At 35.1% G+C, this 15,556-nt stretch overlaps 1 protein-coding gene across 4 annotated transcripts in view; it reads left to right on the plus strand.

Annotated features, from left to right (window-relative positions):
- The window catches only part of Rbcn-3A (rabconnectin-3 alpha), a 984,230-nt gene that overhangs the window by 81,465 nt on the left and 887,209 nt on the right, over positions 1 to 15,556 (plus strand). For all 4 annotated transcript variants that reach the window (XR_016549602.1, XM_090406519.1, XM_090406521.1 and 1 more), the window contains exon 5: positions 7,223 to 7,301. Coding sequence is in view for 3 of the 4 variants with exons in the window: in XM_090406519.1 (XP_090262645.1) it covers positions 7,223 to 7,301 (79 nt within the window). In the remaining variant the exon portion in view is untranslated. The remainder of the gene's footprint in view (positions 1 to 7,222; positions 7,302 to 15,556) is intronic.

Here is a 15,556-nt window from a genome sequence, read left to right on the forward strand (position 1 = left end):
TGATCAATGGACCCTCGACACCGCAAGGTAAAAGAGAGTATAAGGAAGATGAGAAGAAAAATGAATTCATTATAAGTCAACAGTACTCTTAATTGAATAAGTGCAATAACACATTTGGGTATGAAAATCAGTGGAGAAAAGACATTTAAAACAATTCTTCATAGAGAGAGAGAGAGTATAATCTATGTAGGAACATGTTGAAAGTTTAGTTTTCACTTGGTCAGACTATAATAAAGTGCAAGGAGTCACCCGGTGTTGTACCACTTTACTCCAGTCCTGAAGATACTTTCAGGCACAAACTTTGTTTGCACACACTTGGATAAAGGATTAAACTGAATTTATTATAGTTTGACTAAGTGAAAAATAAACTTTCAACATATTTCTCTAAATCCAGAGTAATTTAATAAAAAGGTGGCACACCGTCTGGCAACTCCTATAGGAGGAGATGACCTTGCTAATGCTTCTGCCTTGGTATCTCCACTTGGGTCTGGCTCCCACTGAAGAGACCTCAATAAAGGTCGAAACTAGTCTGGGTAGTGGCCCTTCCCTTAATGCATAACATTATACATATCTGCAAGGAGATGTGATTTGCATTATGGGAGATACTGAGATAGGAGTGTTGGTAGCTTGCTCCACCTTTGCAAGGAGTCGCCTGGTGTTGTACCACTTTAACCCAGTCCTGAAGATACTTTCAGGCACAAACTTTGTTTGCACACACTTGGATAAAGGATTAAACTGAATTTATTATGTAGGAACAGTTTTTTAGTAACTATGTCAAATTACATTTTTCAATAGTACAGAAAACTGAGTCTCAATATTGAAAGAAACTAGCTCTTCAAGCTAGTTTCTTTCAATATTGAGAATTATGTTGTTATGCTGCAAGTAAAAGAAATATTGAAAATGAGATAATACAACTCTACTGAATGCATATAATATGTGCATGTAGAAAAGATTGTTCAACTAATAAGTGCCCAATTTGCTAACAGTTATCAACCTAGTGTATGTAACATTGAACTCAATGCTACCTCTTCACTGGATGAAGAAACTCAGGTATATGAGGAAGAGGTACTATAGCTTATTGCTAGAATGATGGATCTTTGGAGGGTGGGACACTTTTAAATAGCATCAACAGTTATCAGTAACTTGATATAGAAATGTTCATGTTAAATAAACATAAAAAGAATACATTATAAAGCATACTATAATTCTATAAAACACCATAACAAAATAGCAGCTCCCTATAATTGATGCACACTAGTAAACTATTCAAACATTCAAAAGTTCTTGGAATTTTGGGGATAGTGACAAAGATGGATTTTCTTAGATCATCAGGGATGTATTCTGTATCATATATACAGGGTGTTCGGGATAAATTTGACATATTTATAATTAATTATATTTTTCCGTAAGTTACATGTATTAACACACACTTCTCTTCATTTAAAAGTTTGGACCCTTCTTCATTCATATACAAGATGTCAGAAAGGATGGATAGCTGGAACCCACCTGAATCATGGAAGAGAATAACTTGTATCATGATGATTCGTGCCCGCCATCAAAATAAGGATATTACGACTGCTGCCCAATGCTCCCTGAATACAGTAAAAACAATCAGGCATGAACTAGAGACTTGCAATGGTGACTACGAGGATGTAGCAAGAAGAAAGATCCCTAGCAGACGATCTGATTGCGTTCGTACAGCAGAATTCCTCGCAAATCTGCAGGAACAGGTGTTGAAGAACCCTGGCATTGGAATTCGGGCTTTGTTCGTGGAGTTGCTAACTGTAGTCAAGCCCTGGATAACAAGGGTAGCCAATGGTAGGCCGTATGTATGGCAGCAGGATTCGGCCCCTTGCCACACCTCTGGGAAAAGTCAAAAATGGTTGTCTGAAAATTTCTACGACTTCACCAGTCCAAATGTTTGGCCTCCAAACTCCCCAGACCTTAACCCCATGGATTATTTTGTATGGGGCGCAGTTGAAAAAGACACCAATCGCACTTCCAGTAATACAAAAGCCCAGTTAATGGATAAAATTAAAACAGTTTTTGCGGCCCTTCCCAGGGAGACTGTAGCATCAGCTTGTTCGAGGTTCCGAAGCAGAATTGAAGCTGTGATCGATGCTAATGGTGGTTATTTTGAGTAAATCTTGTTGATAGTATTGTAATTAACTCTGCCTGTAATGTTTTTTTGTCAATTCATTAAATTTAATAGATACAAAGAAGATTTTCTTTTTCCTTACGAAACTGTCAAATTTATCCCGAACACCCTGTATATATATATATTGTTAAAAATAATCTTTAGATCATTAATTTTATTTTCATTTAATTTCTTGAACAATTCGATAGGGATCTGATCAGGGTCCTGGTGTTTTACCTGTTTTTATTTGACTTATAGTGTATTCTATTTCTTCATACATAATTGGTTCACCATCCATATTTTGTATATCTGGTGTGTCTGTGTGATCAGAGACAAACATTTCTTTTCCATATTCTTTCCATCTTTTTATATTTTGTGTTTCTAGTAGTATTTTTCCATTTTGATCTTTTATACAAAAATTATGGGTGAAATTTTTCTTTTTATTTATCAGAGTTTGGATTGACTTATGCATTTCTTTAATATTGTTTTTTATCCAGTTCTTATTTCTTTACATTTTTCATTTAGCCACTTGTCTTTAGCCTTCCTGCATTCATTTTTTATCATTTTACTGAGTATTTTATACTGTTGTGTATGTATGTATGCCCATTTCGGTTGGGTGTACTGTCGTGTGGGCTGTGAAACCAGGGTTAAAAATTTCATGTCAATGTGATAGTATGCATAGGTATCCATAGAAAATTTTCCGGAGGGAGGAGGGGGTTGCAAAGCTTGGAGACAAATAACTACATCAATAAATTTTTATAATTATTGATGTAATTAAATAATGTAATTGTTTGTCAATGTAAACTATAAATACATTATTTTAATTTTACATCGATTTTAATTATCTTTAATTCTTGCAAAAAAAAGTGTTCAGAATTAATACAGTTTTTAGCACAATTTCATATATAAAAAAATTGACTGGCATATTTTATTAAAAATCAACTAATTGATCAATCCCAAAATCCTAAATTAAATTATTTCAGTTTAAAAGCAAAAAATCATAAAACTAACAAGTAGTTAGTTATTTAGTAATTTACTTGCCCATCCGAAATGGACATGTAAATTAATATTAAATTACATACACTTACCTTTTAAAAAATGTATTTTTCTGTTTAAATTTGTTTCACTAGAAATTTTCAATTCACACATCACTCAGTAACTCACTATACACAGAGGGCAAAGGAACTGGTTGCTGTTCACAACAGTAATGAACATTTTTTTCACAAATCAGAAAAAGATGAACCAAAAACAGGAACACGTGTTTTATTGCAGCAATAAAACGTGTTCTGCTGAAATAATTTATGCCGAAATAAGCCAACCCATAATAAAATTTTAAGATATACAAAGTGTCCGATGGTCGAGGGTGTATGGTTACATATCTCAATCACTTTTATGATTGTAATTTGTGGAATTTTTTACTTGATCCCAGGGGACAAAGTGTCCCGTTTGCCTCCTCTGCAGATGCCCATGACCGTATGTTTGCATTTTTGTCGACGTGTGAAAGTTTTGAGAGTGCATAGTGCATCAACGCTCATCTTAATTGGTCCAATGCAATTAATTGCAGGGTAACTTTGAGTATTTCTGCATAGAGTGGGGGAACAATCTGTTTGTTTTAGGATTTATAAGAAAACAACAATGAAGGAGAATGCTATATTTGGTTAGTATATTTGAAATACTCAAAGATGAAAATATGTTAACCATGATTTATAAGACGTGAGAATAGGAAATGAAAGGAAAGAATAAGTGTGAGTAGAAATACTTTCATTAATGGCAAAACGAATTATTAATAATTAACATTTGTAATATATGTGTCCTATAAGTTGCTGGGTAGAGCAAATAGCACGATCCTATAAAGGTAAAACATGAGTAAGTGAATTTATGATGCCCTAATTAAACAAAACAAAAAAAAGACTTACGAGGAGATGGAGAGTATGGCAGGAATAAATATGGTTTCATGGAGCAGCAAATCATCTCGTAAAATTTGTTGCCGTGTTATGTGTATTTCTCTGGTTTGTGTATATTTTGCTCCATTTTCTAAGAATTTTCTTTTGTTTACTGAGACTCAGTATACATAACATCTGATCATTATCAGAATTATCCACACTTTTGGGAATCCAATATTCATTAGTGTTTTTTTAGTATCAGCGGTTCTTCTGTCATCATTCTCACATATGCTGGTATTTTGTTTTAGATCAACAACATCGTATAATACACAGAAGTATTCATCTTTATTCAGGAATAGATAATTTTTTACTGTTTGTTGTTACCGGAGACTAGAATAAAAATGTCTCCATGCCGATAAAACCTTTGCAATGCACAAGTAAGAGAAATGCGAGTTTTTTTCTCCTAACATCCACTTTTAAATTTTCAGTTCCAGAAAACGTGTAACAGCTGTTTGTAATACAGCCATTGGATACAGAAAGCACTCAACTCATGACAAGTGACAACATTCAATTGGATTGGTTGACACAGTAACCAATCACAGCCTCTAGATGCTGTTGTCTTTGAGCACACCCAGGTTCACCGTCTGAGTGGTTTAAAAATATTAGAACACTAAACATTTCACCTGCTATGCCCTCTTTACATCTTTTCAAACAGCTCAAAGGTGTATTTATTTTGAAAGCACAGCTGGGCTATTAACACGAATGTAATGCAATGTTTATGAGTTGAAAAGTGCCCTCTTCATGAAGCATTATTGTTTCATTATCCTCGCGAAGAGGTCAGTGAAACATTAATACGAGTATATTGTGTTTAAATTTAGGAATCGCGCAAAGTCTGCAAATAATTAGGAGAGTCTTTAATGGGAATAAATGCAAAAATATAATATCGGTGATACTGATATTTCGTGGATAAGCACTGCACACCTGGAATATTCGCCCCTGATATGTATGTGTGTGTGTGAGTGTGTGTGTTTGTGTGTGTATATATATATTTATCTTTGTCTTTTATTCATAAGTTCTAATATTGATTCTGTCATCTAGTGTTTTTTCTAATTATATTTAATTTTTGGAATAATCTTGTTGGCTGTCTCATATATTGCACTTCTAAATTTTGACCATTTTTCATGTGTTTTGTATCCTACATGATCTGATTTTTTCCTAATACCATTAATTCAGATTATTGTATTTAGTTTCACATGTCTGGAAGAAGGAACTGTACACCCTCTGTCCAAAAAGAAACTGACTTTTGATAGAAAATAAAACACAGGCCAATTATAATTATTCAAATCATTTATTTCAATCAATCTACTCTCCCTCAGCTTCGATACAGCGTTTGACACAGTCAATTAATTCGTTAAATGAGTTTTTTATATCGGTTTTTGGGATACTGTTGAGGGTCGTGGTTACTGCCGCTTGAATGTTTTCAATGGTGTCGTATCGCTTTACTTTCATCGGCAAATGAAGTTGGGGGAAGAGAAAGAAGTTACAGGGTGCTAAATCAGGTGAATACAGCGAGTGATCCAACACACAAACTTGGTTTTTGCTCAAAAACTTTCTCACAATGTTCGAACGATGAGATGGTGCATTACCATTCAAAAGTGACCTGCTGCCTACATCACGATATTCATGCCATACGCAACGAATTCTCACTATTGATCGCTTCAAAACTTTGAGATAAAAGTCACCATTGACCGTTTGGCCATGCAGAACAAATTCTTTGTGGATAATGCCCTTGGAATCGTAGAAACAAATCGGCATTGTCTTTACTTTTGACTTCTCCAAGTGACTTTTTTTCAGATGCACCCCCCCACCCCTCTCTTCTGGTGGTCTCCACTCAGCACTTTGTTTTGGGCTCATACTCAAAACACCATGTTTTGTCGCCACTAACGATTGTTTCAAGGAAGTTTGAAGGGGGAACTGTACATCCTCTGTCCAAAAAGAAACCAACTTTTGATATAAAATAAAATACAAGTGGTTTAATGAAGTGCTTGCAGTGTTCAATTCGATACATTTTTTTGGTCATCAATCAACTTGTGGGGAACAAATCGCAAATTCAATTTACCCAAACTCTCAATCAAAATGTTGTGCACAGTTGATTTTGGAATCCCCAATTCATCTTCAGTCAATCTCATGGATGATTTCGGGTTTTCTTTAATGAAATTATGCACTTTTTTGGATGTTAACTTCACTCAGTCCAGTGAAGTTTTTGGACAGCCCGGCTTTTCGTCGTCCTCAAGCGTCTCACCACCATTTTGAAATCGCTTAAACCATTCATGAACTTTAGTATGGGATAAGCATTTATTACCGTATGCTTTCTGAAGCATTTGATGTGTTTCAGTAAAACTTTTACCAAGTTTAATACAAAAGTCAATCACAGCTCTCTGTTTGAAACTCATTTTCCGACCATTCGTCAAAACACACTGTCACTCTTGGCACTATAACTCGACTTCTAATGAAACAAATGTCATAAACAGTTGCCACAACACTAATGAAGGGTGGTGCTTTTGACAGCAAAAAGATACAACAGGTAGCACTGCTAGTTTCTTCTATTTTAGAAAAGTTCGGTTTATTTTTGGACAGAGGGTGTATTATGCAGATTGTTTGAATTTGAGATACTGCTTTTGGTATTTGCTACACTCTATAACATTTCCCTAGCCATAAATAAATATGGCTTCCTCACATTCATAAAAAATAAAAATAAATATTGAGATGATGAAATTTGTTTGTTTTATACTAAATTTTGAAGGCTATTTGAGATATGAAAAGGCAGTAGGATTAGCTGGATTAAAATTTCTTCTACTTACATTGGTATTCAGAGTAAATGCAATTTGGAACTGATATTGCAGAGATACAAAAATAAACAGCCTAAAAAAATCTGCATATCAGTTTTTTTTTTTTTTTGTTAGGTTTACACTAGAATTATTATTCATTAGCTTTATTAGCATCTTTCATCATGTGATTATAGTAAATCTTATTTGTTAGCATTTTCAGCCATATATTTTATATTATTCTTTGTAAGAGGAGATGAACGGGATTTTATCTATTCTCTGTATTGTGGCCAAATCTTAATGGCTCAAAAACTACAAATAGTGGTTAAATATGCTGGTCATATGTGTGTAGTTCTAAACATTACATTATTTTTCAGCGGCTTGACTATCGATGGGTACAGACTGCCTCAGTATTTGCAGAATGTTATATTCATGTGCTGTCATGGAATCTTGAAGGTTAGTTCTAAATGCGTTAAGTATATATTATACATAGTTATGCATTACTCTTTCAAAAGTAGCTTTCTGTATGAACAAAAAAAAAAGTAACTCAAATGAGTAGAAATGCTTATGTGTTGGCAGTTCATTTTAGTTTATTTAATGGTATTAATTCACAACACAGAATAATAAGAAAATAATTAATATTTATTTAACTTATTTGCTGATATTTTGTGCTTATAATATCCAGCAACATCAGAGCCCAAAAACAGTTGTGACAGTAAATGAACGACGACAATTTGATTAATAGTGGGACCAGTTTAAAAATTTGTAATGGACAACACAAGTCCTAATTGGCACTATCTATTATTGGATACAGAGAGAGGGGAAAAAATATTAATTTGTTCTTAAAATAACTGTCTCCCAGATTTTTTTGGTAAATTGATACAGCCGTACTTGTTAATTTTTGGAGAATGTTTTAACTGCTGCTGATTCCAAAAATAATTCCTCTGACTTATAACAACTTCTGTGTAGAATTTTTGTTTTCTTCCATTTGACCCATTCACACAGGATCAAATGGAAGAAAACAAAAATTCTACACAGAAGCTAGTCCCAACTTGCCATAGTGATAGTGCTGAATGTATTTTTTATATTCTCCAAGGCAGATGTCAGCAGTTCATCTCTGTCCACATTAATCCAGGGCACAAGTACAGGGCATTTCATACACTCTTGGATGTGAAGCAATGAATACAGCCACTCTCAAACAGATGCATTTTGGTTCATTTAAATCAAAAAATGCATAAAAAAAGTCAAGAATCCAACTAGAAAAACCGTACAACCATAAAAGGCAACAGAAATCCAACCAAACAACCTACCGACACTAATTCTTACAAAAAAAAAATTTCCACATCCACTTCTCCAACATTCATGACCTAAACAGCAATGTAAATGATGTGCACCACCACCTACAGTCATCTAAACCAGAACTACTATTCCTTTCAGAACCCCAACTGGCAACCTCAACTGCCCAAATTACACATTATACAGCTCTTTCCATCACTTGTGCATTCATGAGAACCGACATACCATGCCAGAGACTGCAAATCTGTAAATCCCCACTTTTTGATTTGCTTTAGTTCAAAATTTCCTCTACCAAATCAACCTATCCATTTCTTATGTTCCCTCTATTGATCTCTAAACTACGTCAACCACTCTGACCTCTTCAACTCTCTCTCTCTCTCTGTATAGCTTGACTTTATGCAGTCTAAGTACCCCAATAGTGAGGTCATCCTTCCTTCTTGGGGACTTCAGTGTACTCAGTTCATATTGGCTTTCCCTTCTCCAGTTTCACCGATCAAACAGGCAGGGATGCTGAGGTGTTCATGTCCAAAACTCGAGCTGCCCTCTCTGCCTGTTCTGCAGCCTGCGACACTTGTACAAGAATCATCACCAAGTCCAAGTCAGACTTTGAAAGGGCCAAATGCTGCAAACTCACCTCCTTCCAAAATTGCAGTCATTCCTTATGGTCCCTTGCCAAGGCCATTTGGTGCAACTTCTGCCCACTCATTCTTCCACATCCAGATGGCATTGTAGTCACCTCACCAAAAGACAAGGCCAGCTTATTGCATCAAGCTTCTCTTTCAATTCCTTCATTGATGACCTTCTTTGCAGAGTTCCCTCCACTCCACAAAGAACATCTCCTTTCATGTCTCTCATAGCCTTCCCACAAAAAGAAATCTAAAGAATCCTTAACAACCTAAACACAAGGCATTTGGTCCTGATGGTATCCCACCTGTTGATTTTTTAACGATACTTGTGACATAATGGTTAGAAATATATACACGTTAGCACAAGAATAATGGTTAATTTGCCAAATATTTTGGTCTGAATATTAAAATATTTGGCAAATTAAACATTATTCTTGTGCTAACGTGTATATATTTCTAATCCTACCTGTTGTTTTAAAAACTTGTGCCCCAGAACTAACACCTATCCTGTATTGCCTCTTCAGTCTATCTCATTCAACTGGCATCTACCCAACAACATGAAAACAGGTCCACATCCAGCCCATCCCAAAGAAAGGTGATAAGTCAGCCAACAAACTACCGTCCAATTGCTCTCACTTCTGTTCTCTCAAAAAATTTGGAGAAGGTCATCAACAACCAACTCTATGAACCATCTAGAGACACACTAGCTAATCAGTGACCAGAGGTAGTTGTTTGAAGTTTTTCCACTTGGTTATACTATAAATTAAAGATACCAAGAAATTATATTCTTGGTTTAATCTTTTATCCAAGTGTAAGCAAACAAAGTTTGCACCTGAAGTATTTTCAGGACCGGGCAACTCCTATATATAGAAGCTAATGACTTCACATCATTTGCCTTAGTATCCCATAATGCAAAGCACCATCCTTACAGACATGTATAATAGTATGCTTTATGGGAGGGGTCACTACCTAGACCTGTTTCATTGAGGTCTCATCAGTGGGAGCCAGACCAAGAGATGATACCAAGGCCATTGGGTGGAAGTACTTTACACCTGGATAAAGGATTAAACCAAGAATATAATTTCTTGGTATCTTTAATTTATAGTATGACCAAGTGGAAAAACTTCCAACAACTATCTCAAATCCAGAGTATTTTATAATAAGGTGTGACACCTTTTGACTACTCATATGGAAATATGACTTCTGCATTACTTCAACCTTAATATTATCATTGGGTCTGGCTTCCACTGAAGAGAACTCAGATTTCGGCAAGATAACTATACTTTGGTTTTCTTTTAGTTTGTTTTTCACTTTGAGTTTATTTTACTGGTGCTAGTTGTGGTTTCACCCCCCCGCTCCCCCCACTAGCACTGATCTTTATTAAAATAAATATTAAAATTGCTGGTAGTGCAGTTAATATCTGCATTACGGATTACTTTTAGTGGTATCATGGCCAACATTTTATAGTAGCTCAAATAAAGCATTTGCTGATGGTGTAGAATTATTTCTGTATCATGGGATTATTTTATTCTCAGTCTTACAACCGAAAGGTTTTTTTCCTTATAATCAAATGCAGAGATTTGTCTTTTTCCCACTTGAGATAATGGTACCAATTCCTCCAAGGGTGCGAACTCTAGGAATTATGAAGATGCCTGTACCAAATTTTGTCAACATCGGTACAACCCGAGTTTATGGTAAACTATCCCGGAGTGCAATGGCAATGCCTGCGTTGTGGTTCATATGATCACTTGTCTGGTAACTGCCCCAAATCTAAACGTTTCAACTGCATGGGGATCATCAGTACCTCAAACCTTGTCAGAAATGCGAAAGTTCTGAACACCATGTTAACACCTGTCCTTTTAGAACTTTCGCGGAAAGAGTGGGAGCACCGGTAGAGCCAATTAGAACACCATATATATTAGAGAGGTATAATGAAGAGTTCCCGGATCTTCAGTCTAGTAAAGACAGTACTTTTAAACAAATTACACTTGCCAAAATCACAAAAAGTGCACAACCAAATCAGCTAGAAATTAGCCCCAAAATTCAAGATCTGCATGAGCAACTTTCCCAGTCAAATACTGACAGAACATCATTTGAAATTACCAATAAGAAACCTAATGTAACAACTGAACAGGTATAAATTGAAATGCAAAAACATGCAACTGTTCTACAAGGAGAAACTGAAAAAGAAACAGAAAAGGAAGTAAGACACATGAAAGAACTTAATATGCAGACAAGATCATCAAAAAGGAAAGATGAATTAATAAAAAAAATTGAAGATAAACAAAAAAAATTTTAAAAAGGAACTGCATCTAAAAGAAAAAAAAATTATAAAATATGTAAAGATGGAGAAGGCTGTGGATCATCAAATGAAAACTCTTCAGACTCAGGAGAATTTATGGATTATGAAGAACTAACTCATGCTAATAAAGAGAAAGCAAAAAAATACAATTAAAGAAAATATAATAAAGTTTACTGATTCAAAGATTTCTCAGTTCAGTTATCACCTATATGAAAATAAAATAACCAGATTTCAAAAAACAGTTAGAACGATTGGCATGAAATTGAAATAATGGAAAGCAAATGTAAAAAACTGGAAAACAGTTTACAAGAAGCAGGTTGCACAATTGTTCCTTCACAGATTGAAGACCTCATTGGATTCATCCAAAATTTAGAAGTTAAAAACTTACCAGTGACACTTTAATAATCATAGCATCTCCTTTCTGCATTGCTTCATTAAATGTACGAGGATTCCACAGGTAAATTAAACTAGAAACTATATGGAAACTTATGATATGCCATAATATCAGATTACTGTTTCTCCAAGAAACATACTTTTGCAGATATAAAGATATAAAAAGTTTAACTGATAGATATCCACTTCTCTCTTATTGGAGCTTTGGAAGATTTAACAGGGCTGGAGTAAGTGTTCTTATTCTTGCCCACCTCCTTGGGTCATTCTGTTATATTCAAAGGGATGCAGAAGGAGAATCTTGACAATAGATTGGAAATGCTGTGGATGTGTAATAAGGTTTATATTTGCTTATTTTCCATCCAATGGAACAGTTAGACGAAAATTCTTCCAGGAATTGGAGCCTTATTTATATGGTGTCCACTACATTGTAGCAGCTGGAGACTGGAATTGTATTGAAAACTCCACATTAGACAAAATAGGAGGACACCCCAGCAGTGGAAAAGTGGGATATGCACAGTTAAAAACATGTCTCGACAATGCTCAACTAGTAGACATATGGATTTGCAATCCTGATCTCCAGGCATACACGTACAGGTATTGGCACTCATATTGATCGAATTTATATCTCTTCTTCCCTTATAAATAGGATAATTCAGATAAAACATCTTAACATCAACATGTTAGATCATAATCCAGTTCTGCTTAAGTTCAACTGAATGGAAAAAATAGAGATCTCTTCTGGACCATGGAGACTTCCACCAAATTTTCCATTAATCTTTACAACTAAATTCCAGACCCTCTGTTCAAATTGGAATAATATTACCTTGAATTGGGATATGTGGTTAAAATTCAAAGAAGCAGTAAAGTAGAATATGATGGAATGGGAAAAGAAGCAGGTTTTCCTCAAAAGGAAAAAGTTGAAAGACGTATAAAGAGAGAAACTGGTTCATAACAGACCAACATAATGGTATGGAATGTAGGAACATGATTAGAAACATTAACATAGAGATAGAACTGGAAAGGCAGAAATAAGTAGAAGAAAGAAATTTTAAATAAGAGTACAACAGCACTTAGCAGATTGCCCTTCAGCTGCATTCTTCAATATACAATTTACAAAATTTTGCAAAGAAAGGATTATCATTCAAATCTCTGTTGAGGGAGAAGACATGTCTACTACTCAAGACGTCCTTGACTCCTTTCAAAAACACCACAAAAATCTGTTTGAAGACAATAGTACTACCTGTTGGAAATTATAACTCTTGGATCATTAATGGCTTTCCTGTTCCTATCCAAGATGAGCTTGACAGACCCATTACAGCATCTGAAGTTACCACAGCCTATAAAGAATGCCAAATCACTAGGACCTGATGGTCTAGGAATAGAACTTTATCACAAGGCCTGGGATTTTATTCTTTCCATTCTAGTTACACTATTTAATTCCTTTCTTTCATCAGGACACATACTTTATTCTTTTTAGGGATTTTATTCTTTCCATTCTAGTTACACTATTTAATTCCTTTCTTTCATCAGGACACATACCAAGTGAATTTGTAGCAAGCCATACTGCCCTCATTCCTAAACCTAATAGAGATCACACCTTAATCAGCTGAAGACCTATTTCTCTATCTAATACTGACTACAAGATATTTTTCTGCATTATCAATAACAGGCTTAAAGTGGGAATGAGATACATAATTTAAAAGCACACAGGTGTGTGGAATACCAGATCAAGCAATAGAATTTAATCTATTTCTGCTACGTGATCTAATCTGCTTAGTTAACATGAAAAAGCAGTTGACGGATTATGGGATACTAAGGTAAGTGATGTGAAGTCATTGACTTCTGTATATGAGTTGTCCAGTCCTGAAATTACTTCAGGTGCAAATTTTGTTTGCTTACACTTGGATAAAGCATTAAACAAAGAATATAATTTCTTGGTATCTTTAATTTATAATCAGTGACCAGCAGTATGGATTCTGCCACTTGCAATCTACAGCTGATCTTCTTGCTTTCACCACCCACCTGTGTACTCAAGCCATGGAGAAATTTGGAGAAACTAACATGATTGCCCTCAACATTTCAACGCCGTTTGATTGGGTTAGGCACAGAGGCCTACTCACCAAATGCCATTCTATGGTTTGCCTTCCCCACTCTGCAACTGGATTGCCAGCTTTCTCACTGATTGCTCACTATTTGTCATGGTGGATGGCTTACTCTCCTCAGATTTTCCCACCAATGCAGGAGTACCTCAAGGTCTGTTCTTTCACCCACTTTCTTCCTCTTGTATATAAACAACCTGCTCTCAGACTTCCAGTCCTCTCCATACTTTGCTGATGACAGTACACTCCATTCCTCCTTTTTATTCCACAAACCTTGTAGTGCTCAAGTATTAGAATCCTCAAGATCTACCATGACCAGGAGCCTGAACTCAGATCTCCTAGCTATATCTCAGTGGGGCAAGAACAACTTTGTAAACTTCAATGCTACCAAAACTCATTTCTTTCTGATCTCTCACAAGAAAGAGCTCACATCCCTCCTCCTTACCTTCAGTAATACTGAGATATACAAACACATAATAAACTGTGTTTGATAGAATTAAAAAGTAAATAACTACATACCAAAGGGAATGAGAAGCCAAGATAAATATGCCAACTTGTATTATGCAAACCTGTAGTACATTTTGTACTGTGAATGGACTAGGGATATATTTTTCCCCCTATTTTTATCAGTTTTATATATTTTTTTGTTATTTTTCATTTATCTTTTCCATAGTCCGGAAACCCTGCTCTAGAGACATGAAACTTCATGAAGCCACTTCAGGCCCTCAATAAGCGGTGGTGGTAGCAGAATATTTGTACGTCTTAACCACATTATATGGAAGAATAAGAACATAAATAACAATAAGAATCTATGAAGGAGTTATTTTGGCTAGTTGATCAGTACTAGCACATGTAGACCACTGAAACTATTGAGATCAGGCATGTTCGCATGCTGTTCACTAAACAATCCCTCATTTGTTTTCTGCATTCATGAAAAAGGAGGGGAGAAAACTGTTCATCTACTACTTAATATCTGACCAGAGAGAGAGAGAAGTAATGTATATAGAAAAGTGGTAATACTTTAGTGGTGGAAAAGTAAACGGAAATGTGGAGCACTTTATGCCTATTCTGGTGCACCTGCTTGTCATGGTGAATTTAAATGGAATTAAAAAGAATTTAGTATTGTAAAAAAAATCTTAATTTAAGAAATTATTTATCAATATAGAATGCAAAGAGAATTAAATATTGACTATTACTACTTCATAATGTTTGTAATAAATTATGAATAATAATGGCTTTGGAAATAACTTTTTTTTTATTTATTTATTTATTTTTATTAATTGAGCTTCTGTGAAGCCATAGAAAAGGAAAGGAATTAAACATTATCCAGTGTGGGAGGACATAATTGCTTGTGGCAGAGTAATGAAAAACATGATATAATCTATTCATTCATTGCAATTATGCTTTATATGAAGAATATGACAGGAAGGTGTGTGTGTGTGTGTGCGTGTTAAATATCATTTCTAATACTATCTATTTCTAACAGAATGAAATTTAAACAAGATCTGAATCTGCACCTTTTGTTTATTAATATCAGTTTTGTGTTGTTGAAAGGAAATGCTTTTACTTGTTGTGCTTGCTTGGGAGAGCTGCAAATTCAAGGAGAGTGGATTCTGCTATATCTTTGTAATGCAAGATTAATTGGATACGTTAACTGCAGTTTGCTGTTAGAGGTTTTGGAGTAAGCAATCAAAATAAGGATTACCATATCGATTTATTAAAGTTTCTGTCTCTCTCTTTCAAATTATTTATGTTACTACCCACTAAAGATTGATAACATATAGCAGATTTCAGTGCTAGGGTAGGCTGAGCTAAATAATCCGGAAATCCCACCCTTGAGACCAGACACTGAACTTTTTCAAGCCAGTTCAGGAAGTGTGTCTGTTAGTGGGGGTTGTGATTCCTCTCCCCCCTTACTGGACAACAAAAACTGTATACTACCTAAAGATATTCACAAACATCTTTTCTGCTGAGGAATTTGATCCCATGGCCTAT

This window comes from Typopeltis vanoorti, chromosome 16 (assembly GCF_054136105.1).
Source record: "Typopeltis vanoorti isolate ZY-2024b chromosome 16, IOZ_Tvanoo_1.0, whole genome shotgun sequence".
Lineage (NCBI taxonomy): Eukaryota > Metazoa > Arthropoda > Arachnida > Uropygi > Thelyphonidae > Typopeltis > Typopeltis vanoorti.